The sequence below is a fragment of the Crotalus tigris genome, unplaced genomic scaffold (genome assembly GCF_016545835.1).
Source record: "Crotalus tigris isolate CLP2741 ecotype Arizona unplaced genomic scaffold, ASM1654583v1 scf7180000018048.2368360, whole genome shotgun sequence".
Taxonomy (NCBI): domain Eukaryota; kingdom Metazoa; phylum Chordata; class Lepidosauria; order Squamata; family Viperidae; genus Crotalus; species Crotalus tigris.
In genome coordinates, this window is record NW_024096794.1 from 843,137 (window position 1) to 866,745 (window position 23,609).

At 37.0% G+C, this 23,609-nt stretch overlaps 2 protein-coding genes across 4 annotated transcripts in view; one reads left to right on the forward strand and one right to left on the reverse strand.

The window, feature by feature from the left end:
- CMTR1 (cap methyltransferase 1) overlaps positions 1–3,834 on the forward strand; it is a 40,949-nt gene extending 37,115 nt beyond the window's left edge. For both annotated transcript variants that reach the window (XM_039347047.1, XM_039347048.1), the window contains exon 24: positions 1,373–3,834. In XM_039347047.1, the coding sequence (XP_039202981.1) occupies positions 1,373–1,508 (136 nt within the window). In that variant the 3' untranslated portion in view covers positions 1,509–3,834. The remainder of the gene's footprint in view (positions 1–1,372) is intronic.
- Positions 1–23,609, reverse strand: part of CCDC167 (coiled-coil domain containing 167) — a 37,923-nt gene that overhangs the window by 6,639 nt on the left and 7,675 nt on the right. The window contains exons 2-4 of one of the 2 annotated variants that reach the window (XM_039347049.1): positions 16,130–16,224; positions 12,085–12,137; positions 5,379–6,041 (exon numbers count right to left, since the gene is read on the reverse strand). In XM_039347049.1, the coding sequence (XP_039202983.1) occupies positions 5,938–6,041; positions 12,085–12,137; positions 16,130–16,224 (252 nt within the window). In that variant the 3' untranslated portion in view covers positions 5,379–5,937. Of the gene's footprint in view, positions 1–5,378; positions 6,042–12,084; positions 12,138–16,129; positions 16,225–23,609 lie in introns of those variants that run through there. The other variant, XM_039347050.1, reaches the window with a different exon arrangement.

Consider the following 23,609-nt stretch of genomic DNA (forward strand, 5'->3'; position numbering starts at 1 on the left):
TTGTTTTCTTTCAGACGTTTCATTACCCAAACTAGGCAATATCATCAGAGCACTGATGATGTTACTTAGTTTGAGTAATGAAACATCTGCAAGAAAACAAGCAAGCTCAGAGAGCATCAAAGACCCCTCATGTCAACTCTGAGCTACAACTATTCTCCTTTATTAGTATGGCTAGATACCATTAAGCATATATAATTTGTTTCTTTTTTAAAATAAATGTATACTAGGCCAAAGGCCTGTAAAAAGAGCCTCAGTGTAATATGTTAGTTACAAAGCACCGTTTTATTCCATTATTTAACTCTGCTATTATCTGCATGATGTCCCCATAAGTCTGTCATTATGTCCACCATGTTCTCAGTGGTGGATTGCTTTGCTATCCTTAAAGGGAAAAAGTCCTCACAGTCTCACAGCCTTGTGTGCTCGCTGCTTCTCAGTGGACCTTCACTGCGCACATTTTTGTTCTAGGTGGATACCAACTTTTGGAGTTGGGAAAAGAAAAAGATGATCCAGTGATAACTGAATGTCATGCTTTAAAAGGGGATAGAATATGGAGTTAAACAATGGAGAGAGTGAACAAATTGGGGCATAGTGGAGAAAAGCGAGAATTAATGATAAATGGCAGATATGTATGGGGAAGAGCCCTGGAGTATGGAGCACGTAGTTATGAGCCTGCTAGCAGGAAAAAGTTTGCAAACATGGGATGAGTTGACTGGCAGAGGGAGAAATAAATCTGAATTGGCTAGTGTAAAAATAGAGTGCTGTTTGCAGAAGGAGCGTTTTCACCTTCTGAGAAATTGGCAGGCGTTCTTTTGGATCAGAACATCAGGTTTCAGATGAGCATTTTTATATTTCAGGCTAATCATTCTTAGCATTACCATTGCTCATCGTGTGCTTACGGTAACAACAGTTCTGCAAGTGAGCCAACTCTCATAATACTCCTTAAATAAGTATGCTTAGATTTTCCTCAAAAGATTTTGTCCATAGGCCCTGCAAGAGTGGGCCTCTCTGATTTAACTTGATACAGTCCATGATGCATTTGCCCTGGTACTTTTGAGAAATTAGAAACGTTCATGATTGGGGTGTGTGTGTGTCTTTATACTTGCAATCAGTGCCAGTGGTATTTTACCTGTTAGACTAGGACCAGGGAGACCCATAGTTATGAAGCTTCCAGTGGTGACTTCATGCCCTTCATTATCTTTCAGCCCAATCTGTTCTTTATAGTTGTTGCTGGGAAAAAATTGGATGATGGCTTATACCGCCCTGTCCTGTTGGAAAGGATGGATATTAATCTACCAATGAAATAAATGCATTGTATTCCATCGGTTGGGCCAAATATTTATACTGTTTTGTGTCTTTTTTTTTTTGCACGCAGCATTTGTTACTTTGGTCGCCTCTTCTGGGAATGGGATGATGGTATCAAAATGCACGACTCTCCGAAAAAAGAAGATTCAGAGAAACTATCGAAAGAAACTGTTCTATCTTTCATCAGACAACATGTTACCCAGTGATTACTCTCTCATCATATCGTAGGGTATGGGGAGTGACCCAGGCGTGGAATATTCAGCAGGGAGCCATGGAAAAAAACAGTTTTCAAAATGGTTCGATTGGATGATAAGGACTCAGTCCAAGAGAAATAGGAGAAAGCTTTGGATTGGAAACAGTGCAGTATATAAGTACCTGCTTCCTGGCCACATTTAAGACTGGAGCAGTGCACGTTCTTCTGAATGGATCATCACTGGATCTTCTAGGGCTTCCCCCCCTCACCCGGACCTCTGAGCTCTACTACTAGGCAACAAAAGAAGAGACGCACTGCACACGTGGCATTTTGTAAAATGGGAGGCCAGACGGCTTTTGACAGAACTACTTAAAGGAGGACAGAAAAATGAGTATACTTTTAGTAATCTTTCTTGTTGCTTTCTCTGTGAATTCACTGGGAAGCGTATTTGGTTTTTGTCACTTGGCTTGTGGATGCAGCCTAGAGATTTTGAGAGGTCAGGTCTTAGCAGGAAGGAACCAGACAGGTAAAGTTTTTGAATTAATATTTTAGGTACGCTTGCTGTCTACATAACGTGTGACTCTCATCAATGTTGAATTTTTATGCTTCTATGCAAGTAAATATATTATGCTTTTTTCACTCTCCAACTTCAAAATATACCAGTCCAAGTATTTTCTTCTCTGAATTCTATACCCAGTACTTTTCCCTTCAGAAAGTAAAGGAGATTTTCAATTTAGAGAATTGCCTTTAGAGGAACTATATAGATTAGATATAAAAAGCTGCGTACTTCTAAAGAGATCATCTTCTTTTGGCCTGCAGAAATTTAAAACTGAATGTTTGCACACATTGGCAGGAAGATATTGACTTTGTAATTGAGTGAGTGGTGCCTGGGTTGTGTCTTAAATAAATGTGGCTGTCCTGTAAATGAAGGCATCAGCCAGGTCTCAGCTCCTAAAAAAAAATGGTCAAAACCAGATTTGATGTGGGAAAGCAGAAGTTTCTATATAGATTTTATCTCCATTGAAGTTGACTAGCACGGGAGAAATTTTAAATTCTACACGCTGTAGAAATGGGAAAAATATGTGAATTCAAGATGTTTTGAGATTGAAAGAATTGTTCTTAGCTTAGAATGATTGTTCTAACCTTATTGGAACTGTTCAAGTTTCAAAACAATTTTGCCTCAAGTTTTATGCTTATAATGGGATATTTCAAACTCAGAACACTTTTAGAATGGTTGAAATCACTGTTTTGAACTCACAATATTTTGAATTCAGAAAGTTTGCACACTGCCAGTAAATGTTAAATCGTAGCTAAAATAAATAATTCTAGTTTTCAGAGCCACTTCAAGAATAGTATAGGTTAATACTGCACTTTAGCAATAGCAGTTATGTAGTTTAATTGCCACCATCTCATGCCATCTTGTTTCTAGATTCCTCTATTGAAAAAATATCAGGAAGAATGGAAGTTTAAAGCTCCCCATTTCTCTCAAATGCTGAAGTATACAAAAGCACTTAATATTGGAAAATCAAAGATTTAGTTTTAGGATTCTTTTGGCAAGAATGGGCCATATTTCAAAACAAATTGCCTTCCTATACAATATGATTGTTGGCCTGAGCAGATTAAAAGGTAAAACAGCAAACTGAGTGTTTATTTGCAATAAGAAATAACGATTAAATAATTTCTGACGTCTGCAGTTCATAGCGTTGGTTTTAAAATAATTTGATGAGAGGCTTTGTCACTTTTTCCCTGACTATCATGATGCAACCAATTTTTGCTTTACATACAAAAAGTGTTATCATTTTTACAGGTTATATTTCTAGTTAAGCTCATCACAGGTTAGAATATTTCAGAAGGAAGATTTCATTGCAAGATTGATTTTAGTCTGTTATTAAAGAGCGACTGGTAGATAAGGTTGTATATGGAGTCTCAGTGGTACACAAATTATCTGTCTTTACTTTATTCACTTTAGCTGTAACTAAAGGCCCTGGTTTGTGGCCTTCTAAGGAAACTATTTAAAGGATTTAAAAATCTTAAAAATGTGTGTGTGCCTAGAAACCTTAAAACAATATTTATACTAGTCCTGAAAAACGACTTCAGGTTGATTCGGAGCCCAAATGTCCAGAGTACAAAGAGAAAATTAGATTTGATCAGTGGATAGTTTAACTTGTTTTTGTTTGTTCTCCTACTGGTCTGTGAAGGGTTGAGGTGAGGGGAAGGAGATAAAAAAGTGTCTCTGAAAGAAATGTTTAGTCTGTGTTCTCTGAACCCATGTATCAGTTGTGATAATTTCTTGTCCGTTCTTTGTCTGCATTGCCAATACAATCCTTATAATTTAGAAATGTGTTTTCTTTTTGGCTTAAACATTCCAGCTCTTTGTGATAAATCTCTGGCTGAGGAAGAACAAGTTTTGGCACCACTTGACTCTGGAGCTCCCTGAGTGACTTTAGGTCTGCCACTGTTTCAGCCTAACCTGTTTCATAGGGTGGAACTGGGGATAACATTAGGAAGAAAAGAAAAACTGTTTTAAAAGCTTAAATTTGGGGCAAAAAATATCTGTTTACCTTATAGAGCCAAAACCCCATCAGAAAACAGGCAGCTTCTGTGTAACCTCAACTAGAGTGTGTCCAATCTGTAGCAGCCAAATTTTAGGAAATGCAGTTGAAAGAAGACTGCATAGAAAATGGGCTCTTTTGGATAGAGCTTTATTTTGTGAAATATGCCCTTTTTTATTTGCAATATATAAATACATCAACATATTTTTTCCTATCTAGCTTTATAATTCGTTAAGTGATTGCAGAAAAGAGACAGATGATCAGTAAAATTGGAACAATTATTTTTGTGGCCCTTGTGAGTATAGTTGGGGTATATAGAGATTTGAAATAAATTCCCACTCTACTGTGACCAAAGCAGCTGTACTCAAAACCTTGAAGTACCATGTCCTTCAAAAATTATCTGAAAGTCTGCTTGTGCATACCACTTGGGCATGCATGAATAGACTATCAATAACTGAAGAATGGGGCACATTCTTTAGCACTTGAAACAGGGGTGCTTTGCTAGTTTTAACAGACTTTCTGAAATAGTTCTTTCGCTTTGTACAACTCTGATATTTAGGCAAAATAGGGTTTTTTCTTCAAAATGCTTGATTACATTGCTGGAGAGGCTGCTTGAAGAATGATAATCACTTTTGATGAGTTGATGACTCCTTAAAGCTGTGGTATCTTTTTTAGGTTTAAGCAGAAGATTGAAAAATAGGGTGCTTTAATGTATAGAGAAGGGCTCCGATCACATCTGGTTTGAAGTACTTTTTGCACATCATTTCGAAAATGTGCAGTCCTAATATTTAAATTATGTTAAGGAAAAAGGGTTTAAATCAACAGATACACACAGGCAATTTATTTATTTGCAAGGAAGTAAGAGCAGCATTTCTGTCTTACTTAAAATAGCAAAGTTCAAAAGTGATTTATATACTTCTTTGGACAGAGAGATGTAACTGAATCACAGACACAAAAGGAGGGAGCCATGGTTATATTGCCAAAGTAGAAAACAAAAGGAATGAGGCTTGAGTGCATTTTTGAAGCAGAAACTAAAAGGAGCCATGAGTGTATTTCCAAAGCAAAACAAAGCAGCTTGACAGCATTAGAATGCCTTCTTCCTTCAACAACGGAGGTGCTAATAGGTACTGCTAATAGGTACTGAACTTGAGGCATTGTTGCAGTCAGGAAAATGTCAAGCCAATTAACTCTAGCATGGTGAAAAACTTAAAAAGTCAGGAAAGGAAGGAGAATTACAAAGTGTTCCTGATAAAAAAATTGTCAGGGGAGACCTGACTGGGAAAATGGAAAGGAAAAAGAGGGGTTTTTTTTGGAAAAGGGAAGCACATTTATTTTTAAATTTCCGTACTTTATTTCAGTTCAAAATGCAAATATTAATAATCACTTGGATTGATGACTTTTTCAAAGAAAGCAAACCTATACATTAACTTCTTGCCTTAAAAATTAATACAGTTTGATAAAAGTAGTCAACTGACTCACAAAATACAATTGGTAGTCAGCTAGATTACAAAAAGATCTATGAATTAAAAACATTTTTAACATGATTAAAAGGACTTAATGAAAGACACAGAAGCCTCTATAAAGATATATATTGCCTGCCATTAAAAAAAAAATGCAGTGGCCCCAGCTCAGTCTCTGTGAAGGCTATTCCATAATCAGGGTGCAAGTAATCTGCCCTCAAAATCCTATCCGTACCCAACAGCTGGAAGGTCCAACTAAGCCCGCCTTCTGTCTTTGGTTAATTTTCTACAGATGTTCTTTGTGAGGTCTACCTTTAGATGGTCCAAGCTGCAGAGCACATTGGTATGGAAAGCTGATCTTACCCTTGCACAATTTGGGAAGGGAGGTAGAATCATCACTGTCTAGTCATTAGATTTCAGCACCTAAATGTTACATGGTCCAGCAGGTGTAAATAACAAACACTAAGAGTATGATGGCTGCTGAGAGCACTACAGTCTTCCGATTCTCATGACGAAGCATTTTGAGCTCTTTCTCTGGAAAGCAAAAAAAAAAAAAAAAAAAAGCACATTGTAAAGACACTATAGACTTCTCAAAAAAAAATATAATTTGTTTTAAATATTAAGGTTCTCTGTCTTAAGCCTTTTGCAGTATTATTAAACTGGATAGCATTAGGATTTTAGGTGTTTCTTAAGCATCAGATAGGACAATAAAAGAAGCATGATTTTGGGGGGAGGGTGGGAAGACAGGAAGGTACCTCATCAGCTGCAGTTGTAGAATGTAGGCCATTTTAATATTTCTTAAGTAACAAGTTTCACTTATCTTTGGAGTATCGTTGTAATTTTCTATTCTTTTTCCATATTATATTTTTCTTTTTCTGTCACGTATTTTGCACATGGGTAAATTTTCCATGGCACTTGACTCATAACAACCTGAATAGTGCTCAGCATGAAATCTAGGAGTCTTATCCCAAATACTGTGAGCTTTTAGTTTACTTTATACCTACTGTGTGTCTGCCTGGTATCTCCATACTGCTCTCAAAAGATGAATAAGGTTAATCAACTGTATTTCATGAAAGGAAATCTCAAGATGTTCAAAGTATCTTTATATAATTAAAGCTGGAATACTGACAATACATTTAACTTGTGGCTTCTGCTTAATGCTTTTAAGATTAAGTAGAGAACAGATTCTTTTTAAAAAAAGAATATAAAATGTAGCATTTTAATTTAACCCACTAAATGATTTAAAATGGTAGGATTGCTCTCACAGGGTTGAAATTTCAAATGTTTAAAAATGTATTTTTTAGGGCAGCAACTTAGGGAATGGGAGTAGAATAAAGTATAATCAATGATTAAGGTGCTCCCCCTCAAATTTAAAGCATTTAAACCTTTGAGCCAAGAGTTTTAGGTTTACCAATAGATTAGCCTGAGACTGCTATAAAGACTTAACAATTAAACATGATTTTTGATCTGACCTCATTCATACATAAGCATTTTACATACTTATGTGCCACAAAACACCTTGAGTGGAGAAAAAAAGTTGCTTCAAAAGAATTATTGTAGGCTGTGGTTGACTGAATTGTGCAGGCTGATCTATATAATCTAGGTATATGAGGACTTGCCACAAGGGAAAAAGAAATCCCATTTTATAGTACGGTGCTAAATTTCATTCTGTATATTCGTAGTTCCTCAGGGTAAGGGTGACGTACAAATGTAATAAAAAGCTCCTTTAAAATAAAGTCAAAGGCTATTCAACTTCTGCACTATACCGTTTTCATATATCTATTTTCTGCTGCTATACAGCAATCAAGCCCATTCAGAGACCATTTCAGTGCTTTTGTAATTTCTGGAAGAGGTCAGAGTTTGGGGACGGCTTATTTGACAACAGAATCATTGTTACTGACTGCAGTGGCAGCAGAGGTCAGTGCAGTTCAACGTGGGACTGCCAGAGGAGTATGATTTTAATGGGAAGTCTTGGGTGTTAATATAACAGCTCAGGCAGATGTCCCTTTATATTTGCCAGCTCCCTAAGGGAGGCAGCTTTAGTGTGAAGAGCTCAGTGCATTAAAACATGGGCAAAAGGTCTCTAGCCCTTGGCTGAATGGCAGCTCCAGATTTATTATGGGATTCTTTCTCCTCCTTCTCCGGGCTTTTGAATGCTGACTCTTTCTGCAATGTAGTATTGATTGTGGGCATGAAAATACTGCAAATTAATTGTTAGAGGGGAAAAAATCCAACCCAGAACCATTCCTAGATAATATTGCAGCAAGGTGGTTATTAATTTTCTTCATTTTTTTTTTAAAAATAAATCCTCATATAATATGTATTTACTATTAATTGAGTAGCTTCAACAAGGGCCAGGGCTATTTGCCTTCCTAAGTACTAAGTTCCACAGTTGAGCAAAAAGAGACAAAGTTCCACATAAAACAAGCAGTGCAAAAAAAAAAAAAAAAGTAAACAAGATTAAATATTATTTTGGAAATTTATAGAAATCCAAGGAAGATTTTATATAGATATGGGCATAATAAAAAACAAAAATGATAAAATTGTATTGTAGACAGATATAAAGAGCCATGAATATATGGAAGAATAGTATAAAAAGATTTCAAAAAGTACAGTTGAACTACAGTTAGAAAATCTTGAAAGTTAATTGGGCCCTAGAAAATATTGCTAACAACCAGCAACACTGTTTAAAATCTTATACAAGATGAGGCAGTTAAAATGCCCCAGATTTTATAATTCAGATTTTTAATCAGTAATGAATTTTCATGGAGGCTACAGACATTTACAAATATGGGTGCTACTTTCAGATTCTAAGATACAATCTTATGTGTTGAAAAATATTTTCAAATATAGAACGTGAAAAATATACTGAAATTTTCAAAATTCCAGCAGGTGGCAGTGCAACCTAACCAGCCAAGGACAGATAGTAGGAAAACAATTATCCATTAGGACCTTCCCATACAGCAAAGAAAAGCAAGAATTAACACAGTATTTATGCTGTCAAAGGTACTAGCCCAGTCCTGCATCTATGGAAGAAGGAAAAAAAAGGCAAGTCTGGAAAGCAATTGGCTACCTGTCACCTTTTTTAAAACAAACCACTCATTTTTCTTTGCCTAATCTTCAATACTTTGTTACTGTGAAAATGCATCCATTGCTCAATTAGCAATGTTTCACAATTAAAATTGCTGATTTAAACAATGGGTGTACAATGATAAAACATCCAATACGGTGTATGTCTGTCCAATTACCTATATACAAAAGTTAAAAAACGCTTTAACCTTTTGAGTACCGTAAATGCCGGCGTATAAGGTGACTTCCGCGAGCGCTGAAATCGGCGCCAAAGACGGGGGTCATCTTATACGCCGAGTCGTCTTATACGCCGGAAATACTGGTAGTTTCTGGCGTATAAGACGACATTCTAGGAATGCGGCCCGGCGATAAAGACGGGGGTCGTCTTATACGCCGGGTCGCCTTGTACGCGGCATATACAGTATTCTTTCCAGCTTTAGGCAACGTTAACTAGTCTGTGCCCTTCTGAAATGCAAAAATAAAATAAAATAAAATCCTGGCATGATGACGCCTTGTGTCAGTGCTCTTCCCTGCTAATGCCTTTGAACTTAGTTCCGGATCTAATGCTGTTCTTTGATAATTTCCTGCTACAGAGAGACACTTTGGAGGAAGGGGAGATATTTTGATTCTTCACAGCAACTACTGACTGTGAATTCCTTTCCAGGAGTTCTGAGACTCTTCTGTTTCTTCCCAATTAGGCTGTATTGACTTTATCTTTGTACCGCTTGCTGCTGTAGCAGCCAATTACTCAACTCTGTCTCCAATCACCTCTTGATCCTGAGATACTGTGTTCCTTTCTGGGGCAGGAGATTTTAAGATATAGTCTGATACAAAGCAAAGTTTTGTTTAGCCAGGAGCTGGGAACTCACAGTTCCCCCCCCCCATGCAATTGAAGTAGAGTTCTCAGCAATGCCACATAGCATGCAAATGATGAGGAATGCATTAAATTTACCCATCTGGGGAGCCACAACTTGTAAAAGATAGCTCCTCTTCAACCAAAAAGCTTTATCCTAATGGCTTCCTTTTTATCTGGAGTATCCACAAATGAAAACATGAACGCTGTTTTGGAAGATTCGTGTTCTTATTTTATCAGAAGGCTACTCTAGCTATGCTTTCTAATGTTTTATGCAGAATCAAATGTAAGTGCAAGCGTCTTCTCACCACAGGGCATCCAGAATTGGGAAGCATCATCACTGCTTCTATTTATAGTTCTTATGCTGGACAAATCTGATAGAAGTGTATCCTATACAAACTAGTTTCCCCAAAGGTACCGCTAAACAACCATTTCCCTTTGATGGACAAAAGGAGTGCCAAGATAAGATAGACTATTTTATACTCCCTTTATTATAAGGAAGACTCAATGCAGAATTTCTTTGCAGTGAACTTAATGTAGCTTCTGAAGATAGCCTGTTTTCTCAAGACAGGTTAATGCCCTTAACTTGTAGAAAGCTTTATTAAAATCAACAATTCTTTTCACTTGTATTTTTAGAGCATGTGTACTTATTTCTAATATGGAACTAAAATCACTTCACTATAGAAGAGGTCAAGCACATCTAGTGGCACACATTACTTCAAATAACTGAAGTGTCAAATTACATTTGTTTTGCACAAGTACCCAGAAATGTATTTTAAGTCTGCCCTGGAGCAGTATGAAAAAAGGAAAAAACAAATAAATGAGAAGAGACAGATAAAAAGCACCTGTTTTGACTGTCATAACATTTAATAGGTATTCTCCTCCAAGTATCATTTCTTGTCAGTAGCTTGGTCATTTTCAAATCTCAAATAAGAGGGTTTATACCTGTTCAGACAGCTGTAAGAAGTATTGTAAAGTGATTGGCCCATTTTGTTTATGTAGCACTTTGTCAGATAGGTAGGTGGAGATGAAGGGTCTTTCCCCTGCTATAACTGGTGTACTGGTTCTTTCTGGAGCATGAAGTGCAGGCAGTATCTGGAGGCTATTATCACCTCTAGAGTGTAACACTGCCTGGAGCTGCTTTTGAAGGCCACCTGGAAGCTGTAATTGATGCAAAATGCAAGTCCCACATGCTGCTGGATGACAGTTATCAGTGCTGCATATAGAAGCATTGAGGTTTTATGGGCACTACAATGGCTCCAATATGCTTCGAAGTGTTGGTTTTAACCCATGCAGATCTTTCTGGCTTAACACCTTCAGGTCCTTCAGATATATTTATCTTGAGCTGGGATGCTGAGGGCCCTCTCCCCTCAGCAGCATCTTGAGCATGGTGTTTATCCGCATTATGTTTCATGCCTATGAAACACTCTATCCACAGAGATACTGATGGCATTCTCCCTGATTATATTTAGAAGCACAGTCAAAACAGAGTCTATATGGAGATGTTTTAATATGTAATCTTAAGTGATATTATTGAGGATTCTCAAAACAAATGGTGATCATTTGTTGGCATACTGGGACAGATTTTGAATCTTGTTTTTAGTGATTATAAATTGTCTATTTTTGTAAAGTCCATAGAGATTCAGCAGTATACAAATATTGCATGTAAACAAATAAGAACAGATGATCTCCAAATTCTGCTACTGGGGTACAAAACGTAAGTGTATTCTCTTTAAAGAAATCCAAGTGATAAAGAAATTGCTGCACATCTAAATCTAAGTAGTCCTGAGAGTCCAATTTTCTAGGTCAGGAGACGTGCATTTTATTTATATTTATTTAAGTATTCTTTAATTGTTTTGTGCATTGCTCTGGGCAGATTTAAAATGTAATAAAGCCATTTTTAAAAATCTCCATTGATGCTCTTGACTTTTAACACTTATAACAGCTCAGTGTAAATGACACAGATTTACATTCTGCCTAGATTAAAATGAGCTTGAGTTTCTTGGTGAGGGAGCCCCATAAATGGAGCAATGCTATAAAAAAGGTCCTAGATCAAGAATCTCCTCTTAATGATGGGATACACAGCAAGGCCAGTGAACATTAGAGGTTACGTAGGTATTTCGGTTATAGCAACTTATAACAGTTGTTTTCTGCCAGAATAGGCAGAAACCACTTCTCTCACTTCTTCATTGACTTGTGCTATAAATGCTGCCAAACCTCCTTATCTGCCTCTGCACCTACAAATTAAATGGAGGGACCTCTTGAACCTTCCAGATGTGTAAAAAATCATTTTAATGGTGTCTTCTGCACCTTTCTGGATTGTAGTTTTTATTTACCTGCAGTTCTTTTTTGAAAATGTTAACTCCACAGAAGTGTAGACAGGCAAATATATGACTATTGTCACAAAGTGTGAGATTTCTAACGCATCAAGGAATTTGTAAACTTTTTAAAGCATATTTATAATATATTATTTAAAAAACTCTGTTTCCATCTCAGATAACTTTGAATGCATTTTTTCAGTTTCAGAGGAAATTACCTTAATTACTTCCCGAATGTGGTATCTTCCAGCAATTCTTGGCTGGAAATTCTGGTGGGTGACATCCAAGCTATCCGAACGGCACCATAACAGGAAAACTTATTGCATATATTTCTTACCATAAATTTCGGCTTTGGTTTCTAGCATGTTTTTCTCTTTTTCCAGTGACTCTCTGCAAGGAAGTGGGAAAGACAGACTTAGGGAAAAAAAATAATGAAGATCTCTGGCCCACAAAGATCTAGTTAGCTCCTACAGCAGCAGATGAGATGACAACCTAGTTATATTACTTGTTTGCTGGAAGATGACTAAGTGTTCCTTTGAACATGCTTTCATTTTGCTATGTTAATTTTCCTGCACACATTTTTTTTTAAAATCAGTCTTATGGTTCCTTCTCTGATTTGGAAGTGACATAATTGACTTGTGAATTGTTACAGTGTTTGCTATATGTAACGATTAAAACCAAGTTTGTTCATCCCCTTAAAAGAGTTTTTAGAAAAGCCATGGAAATGGGACAATGAAATTCTCTCAAAAGAAAAATTTTGATCTTTTTCTCTCATTTTTAAACTCTTGCCTGCCTTTACAATATGAAACATTCAGCTTGGAATCCTTTTTTGTGCATGTTGGGTGAAATCTATACACATTTTAATCCTGCTTCATTTTTATAAAACTTGTAGCTAAATAAAAAACTCAATTTTAAAACAAGAAGGAATTAATCCCAAGATTTATATTGTTGGCACAAAATTAATCCATAGTTTAAAGCACAGAGAACAAAACAAAGCATCTGAAAGTAATCTATCAACAGCTCCATTATAACACAGAAAACACATAACAACACAGAAAACACAGCAGCAGTGGTGTAGCTGGAAATAAATATACACCAGCAGTTTGTTTGCCAGTTCCAAGTAAGCTCTCTAGTATAGTTAGGAAAGGCAGTAAGTACATGTCCCTAGAGATAAAATAAGAGCCAGAGTGAAAATGGTGCCAAACTAGATCACAGAGTGAATTAAGGGTGAAGCGCAGGATAAAGTTATATTGGAAAAGCAAAAGCGGGACTCTTAGAAGTGTATAGGAAGAAAAAAAACAGACAAATTGAGACAATTCTACAATTACTGAGTGTCTAATACAGGTAGTCCTCAACTTACAACCGTTCACGCAGTGACCGTTCAAAGTTACAATGGCACTGAAAAAAGCGACTTATGACCATTTTTCATACTTACGACCATGGCAGTACTCCCAGGGTCATGTGATTTACATTCGGATGCTTGACAACTGGTTCACATTCATGATGGTTGCAGTGTCCCAGGGGCATGTGATCACCTTTGGTGACCTGACAAGCAAAGTTAATGGAGAAGCCAGATTTTCTTAACAATGGTGATACTAATTTAACAACTGCACTGATTCACTTAACAAATGTGGCAAGAAAAGTCGTAAAATGGGGCAAAACTCACTTAACAAATTTCTCAGCAACATAAATTTTGGGCTCAATTGTGGTTGTAAGTCGAGGACTATATAAAAAAATCTTGAGAAATAGAGATGAAGAGTAATTTGAGAATTGGAATGAAATGGAACCCCAACTTTGTAATCCATATGCCTTCTCCTAGGGTGGATGTCACAGGAAGACTAAATTATTTGTGATGGCTGTGTACTGTTTTCAGTAACACCAAATGCCCCTGAATAAAATTGTTGAGGAACATAAACAGAGAAAGTTTAGTTCTTTGATATGGTATTTATGAGTTTCCCACAATCCGGAAAGCGGAGCAGAATAAAGCCTTTAGTCCAATCCCACAGAATATTTCATCATGTCAATCATCAGCGCCAGTCAGTTTTGAATGTTCAGTTGACTGAGGTTCATGTCATAGTAATAATAATAATAATAATAATAATAGTAGTAGTAGTAGTAGTAGTAGTAGTAGTAGTAGTAGTAATAGTAGTTGGAAGGGACCTTGGAGGTCATCTAGTCCAACCCCCTGCTCAGGCAGGAAACCCTATACCATTTCATACAAATGGCTGTCCAGTCTCTTCTTAAAAACTTCCAGTGTTGGAGCATTCACTGCTTCTGGAGGCAAGTTGTTCCATTGGTTAATTGTTCTAACTGTCAGGAAATTTCTCCTTAGTTCTAGGTTGACACCAGAAAGTGACTCTGAGGTGACAAGATGCTACTGGTACAATAAAAAGCCAAGGAATAACTATGAATAGAATAGCTTCTGCTTGGACTGACAGGACTTTAAATCTCTAAAATTACCGAGGACCAATTAATTTACTTTTATAGCTTTTCTTCTTTAAAAGTAGAGCCCCACTTTATTCTATGGTAGCATAAACTTCAATGAAGCATTTGTTCAGTTTGGGGTTCTTCAGGACAGATACATTGTAAATAAATTGGCACAGGTTTAGAGGAAGGTAACAGACAAGGTGGAAAATTATGCCTAAATAGAAAGGAGTAATTGGGCTTGTTTATTTAGGTCAGGAGTCTGCAACCTTGACAACTTTAAGACTTGTGGACTTCAGCTCCCAGAATTCCTCAGCCAGCATAGCTGAATTCTGGGAACTGAAGTCCACAAGTCTTAAAGTTGTCAAGGTTGCAGATCCCTGATTTAGGTCAATAGGAGCCTCAGTAAGCAATCTCTAGATACCTTGTATGGATGAAAGGCAAATTGTTTTCTGCTGATTTAGAAGGCAAAATTATGCCTAGTGGACTCAAGGTATAGAAATGTTAATTTTGGGGGGGGGGGGTGTCAAGGGAAATTTTTATACAAGGAAAAAAATTTTGTAAAAGAAAAATATCTATTAGGGAAGTTCTAGCTTTGGATTATCTTACTTTAACTCTACAATTTATGTAATATAATCAAGAATTTTTTATTATACTTAGAGGAAATAAAGTGCTGCAAAATATGAAATTCTAGGCAGCTGGAGGGCAGAAGCTACTCTAAATGGCTTCTAAGTACTAATGGGAGGAAAACATCTCAGCAGCAAAAAGATGGTTTAGAAAGGAAACTGTGAGGGAAAGCATGGTTGAAAGGGCTCCTCTGCATTGGGGAGAACAGCACTAAAGTAGCCCTCTCTTGACCTTCCCAAAGCTGAGTTGAGCTAATTTCTTCCTCCCTCCTCACATCCCTCTGGAGATAAGGATGTGAGAATTACTGCTGTCCTGGCTTTGCCAGAAAGCCAAATGAAGGAGCTAGCTTTGCTGGTGAGCTAACTGGCAAAAACCTACTGACAGGCATTCATTAACTGTATCTGGGCCAGCTAACCGCCCACATCCAGGTCTTTTGACAGGCATAATAGCATGCATAGCTGGCTAGATTAGCCACACCCCAGCTTTTTCAAGAATAGGCCAACATCCCATCTTGCCCCACCTATACCCTCAGCATAGAAAAAGGAAAGTTAACCTAGAGACTATATGGGTCAGAGGGTCAATAGAAGAAAAGATAGCAATGGGATTAGGAACTGGGGAGCAACAGATGGGCAACAGCAGCAGCAACAAGCGATAACCATGGTGACATCTAGCTGCATAGGACCAAGAGCCACAATAAGAAGCTTGATTCCTGCTTAGAGTTCAGTCTGACAGTGCAGCTTATTGCTCAGGAGCAACTCTGTTTACAGATTGGCCAAGAGCTTAGCAACAACTTTGTTCTGCAACTTGATATATTCAAGGAGCAACCAAGCTGAAGCTGCACAAAATCCCCAATGTGCGTAAGAAATTTTAGAGGAAGACAAAGATTGTATCCCATTTTAACATATCAGAACTTACAAAAAGGCTGAATACACCAAGATCTGGCTATCAGCTCATTAGACCTGAACAGTGAACACTATACAGCCAGAGCAGAAATCATGCATTGGGAAAGTGGAATATAATACAGTATTTGTGCAAAGTTTTTTTCCAACCTGTGAAGCGTCCAGTCAAAGCAAAATCATTCTCCACAGAAACATTTAAATGAACTGTCAGAAATCCAAAATATAAAGCAACCTCTCCCAATAAAGAAGAGAATTCAATGAAGTATTTCTGTCTTTTCCTCTATATTCAATATACTCCTTTTTAAAATAAACGAGAAGCTCATTTTTATCTCTGTTTGATCCAGAACAGCACACAATAATATCAAACCAATATATTGTGAAAGCCACAGATATATGCAGTTAGAAGAGACCCAGAACAAATTCTAATAGTACCTTCGTGCAGATGTTAGTTCTTCTCTGCGTAGCTTAAAATCCACCTCTTCCAAGGCTTGCCTGCAAAGGGTCAACTTGTCTTCTAGGCTCTCTACCTGAAATACAGACAAGTAAAAATGACAAGACATTTCATTGATGTCCATTCTATTAAAAAGCAGCACTTGACCAGAGAGTGCATCTCTTGCATTTTAGCTGGAGGATTTGCTGCAATTAAATTTTTCATCCCCTCATGACCAAATTTTCTGAGCAAAACAGACAAAACCTCTGGACTGAAACCATCGTTCATACCAATAAGGCAAACAATATTGAGTGAGCCCATAACCTTCTGTTCCACCACCTGTACTTCAAACTGCACTTCCAATATTTATTGTTCATCTGTTTGTGTGGAGTAATTTTATTACAAATTCTGTGAAATATTCCAGAGACACAACTTCTGATTTTCAGACAGGAGGAAATGTGACAGAAACAAATACAAATAATGGTTACAAATAATCCAACTGGCAACCATTCATTTAAGTACTGTTTGAAGTTACAACAGCTCTCAAAAAAGTATTGTACAACCATCCCTCACACTTAACGCCCATCGCAGCATCTCCACAATCATGTGATCAAAATTTGTGGGCCTGGCAACCAGCATGGATGTATGATGGTTACAGCATCCTGTAGTCATGCGATCACCATTTATGACCTTCCCAAGTCTGACAAGCAAAGGCAATGGGGGGAAGCCAGTTTTGCTCCATGATCAGAAGATTCATTTAATAGCCGTGATTGGTTTAACTATGGCAAAAAGGTCATAAAATTGGGCATGACTCACTTAACAACCACTCTGCCTAGCAACAGAAATTCTGGTCTCAAGTGATCATAATAGAGGACTAGCAGTATTGAAATAAGTTAAATTGGTTTTCTAGTGGAACTCCAGCATGACTGGAAAGACAGATTGGGACCAATTCAGCATCAATATTAAGATTTCAATCCCTGTAATTAAACATTCCAAAAGTCACTGAATCCAGGCACATAGGCTTTCAGAACTGAAATTAAATTTGGGCCAAATTTCAAATAGAAATAAGCTGGGATTAACATTAAAATGCCCAGTTCTCCAGCTTTAGCTTTATATACCAGCAACTGAACAAATTTCTTCTGCTGACTAAATTATCAGGTAGTTCAAGTTTGAGCAGTGGCTGTCTCTCCAATAACTGTTTAGTCCAATTTTCATGAATCATAACTTATTTGACCAATGACAAGGGTTTACAGAAATTGTGAGTCAAAACATATAAACTAATTAAGGAACATCACACATTACTAGTTCTGAGCTAATGAAGGCTAAATTGCTACGGATGGGAGAATGGGGAAAAAGGGAACCTCCAGATTTCCAGTGACCTTGTGTAGAGCCTGCTGAGTTCCTATTGCCATTAGCTATGGAAACGAACAAGAAGTAATATAATTACTTAGAGAAAGTGGTACAAGATCAGTAATCTTTTCAGGTAAGCTACATACAGGTAGTCCTTGACTTACGACCGCAACTGAGAACAGAACTTCCTTTGTTAAATTTTATCACCTTTTTTGTCATGATCATTGAATTGCACAGTTGTTAAGTGAATCTGGCTTTTCTACTGACTTTGCTTGTGGGAAGCTGGATTGCAAAGGGTGATCACTTGATGGCAACTATTGTATATTCTACGCTGTGCCCGATTTTGATTAGATGATCACAGGGATGTTGTGGCGGTCATAAATGTGAGGACAGTTTGTAAATCATTTCTTCAGCACTGTCATTAATTTGAGCAGTTGTTAAATGGTGGCAAGTCAAGGACTACTTACGTCTGCTACATAACCCCTATCTCAAATTTAGAAATCAAATCTAAGGCCCAAATAATAGGACCAAAAAGACCATTTGAATTCCAAGGACTATTTTATATAATGCATATAGCCCGAGTAATGGAAACAGAGAAAACTATCCCTTCAGATAACAAGTCTCAATCTGGCTAAGAGTATTAAAGCATAAAATAACTCATAGCTGATATTGATGCACATCTGGATCAACATCAGTTTTTTTTTACTTCTGCTCTCCAGATGTTTGGGGACTAAAACACTCAGAACAATTTGTATATTCAGTTTCTCAGTCCAGTGTTTTTGAAGCAAAATAAATACTTCTGCTTCTTGAAGCTGATAATATGCACATATTTTCCTACAAGCAATTAATGAGAAATCTCCCATGTTATTGTTAATATATATGTTACAACATATGTGTATGGAATATAATCATGTTCATTAAAATAATATACAGGTGGCCCAACCTGTGAAATGTTGATATGCTTTTTTTTTTCAGCTGCTTGGAACCTCGCCCCCCCAAATAAGACATCATTTATACTACATCATTTATTACTGCTTTTTTTACATCTTCAGGCAGCCGTGTCTTCAAAATAAAAAGCTGACATTGGAAGAGGCCCAGGGACTTGCCCCAGGTGGAGCAGGCAAATTAACTTGGGCAATTCTAAGTCTCAAGTGGATTCTTTTAACTGCTGTGATCATCTTGTATTCAGCTGGAGTTGTGGCAGGAAGCAACTGCTGGCTGCTTAAGATAGTCATCTAATTAGTCTGCTAATTTATTTTTCAGTAAAGTGGAAAGACAAGAGAGGGAGAGGAACAGCTGAAGCAGGCTGCCTAGGCAATCAAGGTTTTGAAGAGGGAAAGAAAGTCACGCCAAAGGGAAAAGGGCTCTAGGGATTCTTACGGGTTTGGAGCCCAAGGTAAACCACTGTTTTGTCATTCTGGGTACAAAGAATATGGTCTTTGCTGGCTAGGAGAATATCTTATCAACTTTCAAACTACTGTCCATCTAGCCATGCAGAGTACGTCCACTCATACAAATGTTTCACTCTTTCCCTTTTATTTAGTTCTGCGCTCTTATTCAGAGATGCTACAGTCTGAACACATGATGAGGTGTTCTCTCTTCAGAAACTAGTCCCTTCCCTTTCAGGAGGATTAGAAAGTGAACTTGGCATGATGAGAAGATAATAAAAATGGTTGACAAATTTCATGCCTGCTTCCTTTCCAATTCCCTCTTTCATTGCATATGGTGCCTCACCTTTGCACTCAAAAGTCAAGGGAAAGTGTGATTGTTCACCTGGTCTGCCTCTCCCGTTAGCTTGATGAGATACACGGAATTGGGAGAACTGAAAGACATTTCCTACCACAGCACATATCCCTTCCACAAGTAATATTTGGAAATCAATTCTACTGATCCCTGATAATCACTTTATGGGTTAATTCTGGGCTAATTAGCAATTCTCACACTCTGCTATGGGAAAGCAAGCAAAGTTAGCCTCAGGCAAGGGACAGGAGAGAAAAACAGAGGTGGGGGACTAATTTATGCCAAGAAAAGCACGCTGCTATGAAAAGAAGGTACTGTCTTTCCTTGTACATCTAACAGCTGATGACAAAATACATCAGTTGAAATGTTATTATGTAAAGTACTGCTGTTTAACAATAATGGTAGGAGCAAAAAACTTCCAAGTTGCTACTAGCCTCTGCTTTTGCTGCAAAAGGCAAATAGACTACAAAGAAAAATTATTCAGGATAATACCAAAGGTTCAGCTAGTCCAGCATCCTTCTTGCCCAAATGATCAAATACTTATGGAAAGCACACAAACATAAGGGAAAGAACTACTCCTGCTGTTCTTGCTGCTTAGCAACCAGCACTGAGTGTCATCACATCTAATAGATCTTTAAAGACCCTTTCTGCACAAATTTGACCACACTGCCACAAATTTTCCTGTTCTGAGAGCAGATGTTGTTCTCAGATACATGCTATTTCTGTGGCTATTAAAAGAATTCATATAGATTTAATTTAATATGTACTTAATTTCCATCATCTCTATGAGCTACTTAGGAGGAGGTGTGAGATCCAATGAAAAGGTGAAGATTTTTTTTCTTAAAACTGACACCCTCCAGTGGACTACAAGTCTAATGACCCCCAGGCACACAGTCCTTCCCTCTCAGTTCAAGGTCTTAGCAATGCAACTGTCTTCTTCAGCTTCATGTTTTGCTGAACCTTTCTTCTTCTTTTTTAAAAGAATATTTTATTAAGTTTTATAAAGGTAGGAGAGGGATAGGGTCAATATAGGTATCGGGGTTCAGGGTGAGGTTTGGGGATGGGGTTGAGATAAGAGTAGGTACAACAATGGGGTTGCCCCCAATAACATTTCCACGCTTTAGCAAGCAGACTATTGTCTGGATATAAATATTCAATAACAGTGATTAATATGATAGTAAATAGCTATAGTCAATAAGAATAACAGTGATCATAAAGAGTATCAATTAATCAGTAAATATCATTCATCTTGTTAAATTTCACAATCATTTCTCATGTTTTGCTGAACCTTTCATGCCCCCAGAAATGCCCAAGCTCGGTCATGAGACATCGACATATCCTGATTAGCAAATCCCTTCTCATTTACCATGCCCCCCCCCAGTATCTTCTAAAGGGAATGGAGGAGAGAATCATATTTACTGCTTACTCCTCCTTATCAGATTAGCTTTTTTTCTCTTTAGAATACAGTAAATGCAGCAGCATCATGAACCTTTTTGAAATAAGTATTTAGGCATGTGTTCAGATACAATGACCCCTTCTGAAATGTGGATCCCCTTGAGGGATCTTGAGACAATTGCCCCAAAAGATAAGCTGGACCTGCAAAGGAGAAAGAATTCATAGCCCCAAGAGATATACAGTGTACACTTAATGCTGATATTAATTTATACTATCTCCGATAAAAAGACCAAGAATTGAGACATCACAACTGAGGAATGACATTTGAATATATGCTCAAATATTTTGAGATTCCAAAATAAACAACTTTTCTGATGAATGAATAAAAAGCACTGTTCTTTGCACAAAGGCCACGAAAAGATTTTAAGAAAAGCTTTTATAAAACTGTCAAGTAAGAGATATTTGATAGGGAATTTTATCTCTGGTATTTAACAAGGTTTACAGTAGAATGGTACCAAAAGCAGATAAGGATCATACTAAGGGTGCTAATTATCATCCTACCTTATGATGATGGTGATACAAAGATTTTAACATTAGTGTCACCAAATTATTTATTATTCATTAAACACTTTTATACGGTCACTCAATTCATGGTGATTCCGGGAAGTTTACACCATTAAAATTCTGCAGTATAAAAAAACCCTAACCCCTTTCTTAAAACTATTCAGAACTACAGAATGTAATGAGTAATAAAAAAGATTCAACTCTTTTTCTCATGCTAAATTGACTTTGTGGGCAAACTTTAAAAATTAGGAAAATTTTTGATATGGAAGAATTGATTGGAAGCAAAGACCAATTGATAGATGATGAAGTTGAATTTGTTATCAATAAACCAATTTGATATGATGATATTAAGAAATAAATGAAATAAAGAATTAGAAGTTCCCATATTGCCTGGAAAATGGGAGAGTGTTTTAACTTCTATAACAGTGTAAATGGACCTCAAATTAAGATACACACACACACACACACACACACACACACACACACAAAATATTTAGAATTTACTGGATTCCATTACATTTATACAAAAAAGGACTGTCAAAAATAGCATTTTGTTGGAGATAACATAACATAATAACAGAGTTGGAAGAGACCTTGGAGGTCTTCTAGTTCAATCCCCTGCTCAAACAGGAGATCCTACATCATTTTAAACAAATAGTTGTCCAGTCTCTTCTTAAACGCTTTGGTGTTGGAGCACCTACAACTTCTGACGGTAAGCTGTTCCACTGGTTGATTATTCTTACTGTAGGAAATTTCACCTTAGTTCTAGGATGCTTCTCTCCTTAGTTAGTTTTTATCCATTGCTTCTTGTTTTGCCTTCTGAGGATAATGCTCATCTAAAATACATTTTTATTACCACGTTTTGGGACAAAGTATTGAATTATATAAATATAATTATGCGACAAAAGTTAAAATTTTCAGATGATAATATTCCTTTGAACTATGTTATCTAGTACATGGAATTTGACAACCAGAAAATGTAAATGGACTTCTCCATGCCCTTACCACAGCTAAAAAAATTGTTATTGCAATACTGGAAAGATAAATATATGGCCTCATTCACCCTATGGATTGATTGTGCTTGCAACCTATAACTGGATTGCCTATAGACATAGACTTTGTATGGAGAAATATAATAAAATATGGGACTTGTTCATACAAAATACAGATTAGAAATATGACAGCTATATAAATGCATTAAAATATATATATATATGTACTTGACTAATTGCATTAAATAACCATACGCAGAATTGTAATTATTTACAGCTAAAATGATACATCTTTTGTCTTTTTTCACTTAAAAACAGTTTTCTTTGACAATGCATGTATTTTTTTTCTTTGTGAGTTCCCCCCCATTCCTCTGTCACTATTTTAAAAGCAATAAAAGAATAAATAAAAAATTGCATCCACCCTTGCCTTTATACATTCTTTAATGAAGAACCTGACATTTAGCTACATCACACATTTTCTGACATTCAAAGGTATTAAATAATGAGGCTACATACCTTCTGACCCTCTGAAAAGAGAAATGAAACTGCTTTTCTCTTAAGTATATTTGCCCGTGTCCTTTGCTGGCAGCTTCCCCTCATGCTCCCATTGTTAAGTCTATCATAACGTATAAATTGTTTGGATGTTGGAAAGGCATTGGAAAGGCACAAGATAAAGTGAGAAGGAATAACATTTGTCACACTTCTGTGTCTCACTTAAACCAATATAACCTCCTTATCACTAACCCAGACCACTGCAATAGGCTCTACCTGGGGATACCTGAGCCAAGAAAGCCAGCTGGTGACTTTGCATTCTCTCTCAGCCCAATCCACCTCATAGGGTTGTTATTGTGAGGAAAATAGAAAGAGGAAAGTGTGTTAGATATGTTTGTCACCTTCAGTTATTTTTAAAAATAATAAAGGTGGGATACAAATAATGATAAATAATATCTTTGAAGACTCCTTGGAAGCTGCAATTGGTGCAGAATGCAGCTGCCCACATGCTGGTATATCAGAATAACAAGAATTGGAAGGGACCTTGAAGGTCTTCTAGTTCCTGCTCAGGCAGGAAACCCTATACTATTTCAAACAAGTGGTTGTCCAATTTCTTCTTAAAAGCTTCCAGTGTGGAGCATTCACAACTTCTGGAAGCAAGTCATTCCGCTGATTAATTGTTCTAACAGTCAGGAAATTTCTCCTTAGTTCTAGGTTGCTTCTGTCCTTGATTAATTTCCGTCCATTGCTTCTTGTACTGCCTTCAGATGCTTTGGAGAATAGCTTGACTCCCTCTTCTTTATGGCAACCCCTTAGATATTGGAACATTGCTATCGTGTCACCGCTAGTCTTTTCATTAAACTAGACATACTCAATTCCTGCCACCATTTTTTAAATATATTTTAGCCTCCAGTCTCCTAATCTTCTTAGTTGCTCTTCTCTGTACTCT